Raw genomic sequence first — 840 nt, 5'->3', positions numbered from 1 at the left:
CAGCCGCCGGCCTGACCGCCGGGCCCGGCTGCTCGGGCGCCGCCAGCCCCGCTCAGGGGGCACAACGCGAGGGGCAGGAGCCCGGGGCGGGGAAGCGCAGGCCGCGCTCCCGCCGGCCACAGCCGGGCCCGGCCGCCACCCCGCGCCACCCGCCGGCGCCCGCCCGCCCTCGCTGCCTCCCTCGCTGTCCCCGCCGCGGCGCCGCGGCCCGGGAAGGCGGAGCGGGCGGCAGGAAGGGAGGAGAGCGCGGCCGCCGAGGGCGGGCAGAGGCTCCTTCCCGCAGCCAGCTCTCGGGGCGGCCCCGCTGCCGGGGCTGCGGCGTCGGGACCCGCGAGTGGCGGCGCCTGCCCCGAGAGCCCACCCCGCGGAGCGGCCGCCCGAGCCGCTGCCTCCCTCCCTCCCGCTCGGCTCGCGGCGAGGCAGCGCTAACAATGGCGGGGCGCAGCGGCCGCGCCCCCGCCCGCCCCTAGAGGCAGCTCCCCCGCCGCCCCACCCCGACCGCCGCCGCCGCCGCCGCTGCTGCTGCTGCTGCTGCTCCCGCTGCCGGCGGCGGTGCCGCGGGGCGATGGTGCCCGCGCCGGGCTTAGCCTGATCGCCGCCTCGCCGCCGCCTCCGCAGCCGGCGGGCTCCCCCGGGGCCAGCCCCGCGCCGCCGCCCGCCCTCCGCCCGCGCGGGCTCGCCCGGCACAACTTGAGCGCCTTCCCAGCGGGAGGGCGAAGGAGCGCGCAGAGGAGGAGAGGGGCGCTCGGCGGCAGCAGCGGGCGGATAATGTCAACGCCGAGCAGATTCAAGAAGGACAAAGAGATCATCGCCGAGTATGAAAGTCAAGTGAAAGGTGAG

General features: G+C 79.9%; 1 protein-coding gene across 1 annotated transcript in view; it reads left to right on the top strand.

Moving 5' to 3' along the window:
• Positions 1 to 687: 687 nt before the first annotated feature.
• SRGAP1 (SLIT-ROBO Rho GTPase activating protein 1) overlaps positions 688 to 840 on the top strand; it is a 126,172-nt gene continuing 126,019 nt past the window's right edge. The window contains exon 1 of the mRNA XM_026039796.1: positions 688 to 835. Coding sequence (XP_025895581.1) covers positions 769 to 835 — 67 coding nt within the window. The 5' untranslated portion in view covers positions 688 to 768. The remainder of the gene's footprint in view (positions 836 to 840) is intronic.

The sequence above is a fragment of the Nothoprocta perdicaria genome, unplaced genomic scaffold (genome assembly GCF_003342845.1).
Source record: "Nothoprocta perdicaria isolate Ctin4 unplaced genomic scaffold, notPer1 scaffold_240, whole genome shotgun sequence".
NCBI lineage: Eukaryota > Metazoa > Chordata > Aves > Tinamiformes > Tinamidae > Nothoprocta > Nothoprocta perdicaria.
This window is presented reverse-complemented; position numbering and strand designations above follow the sequence as displayed.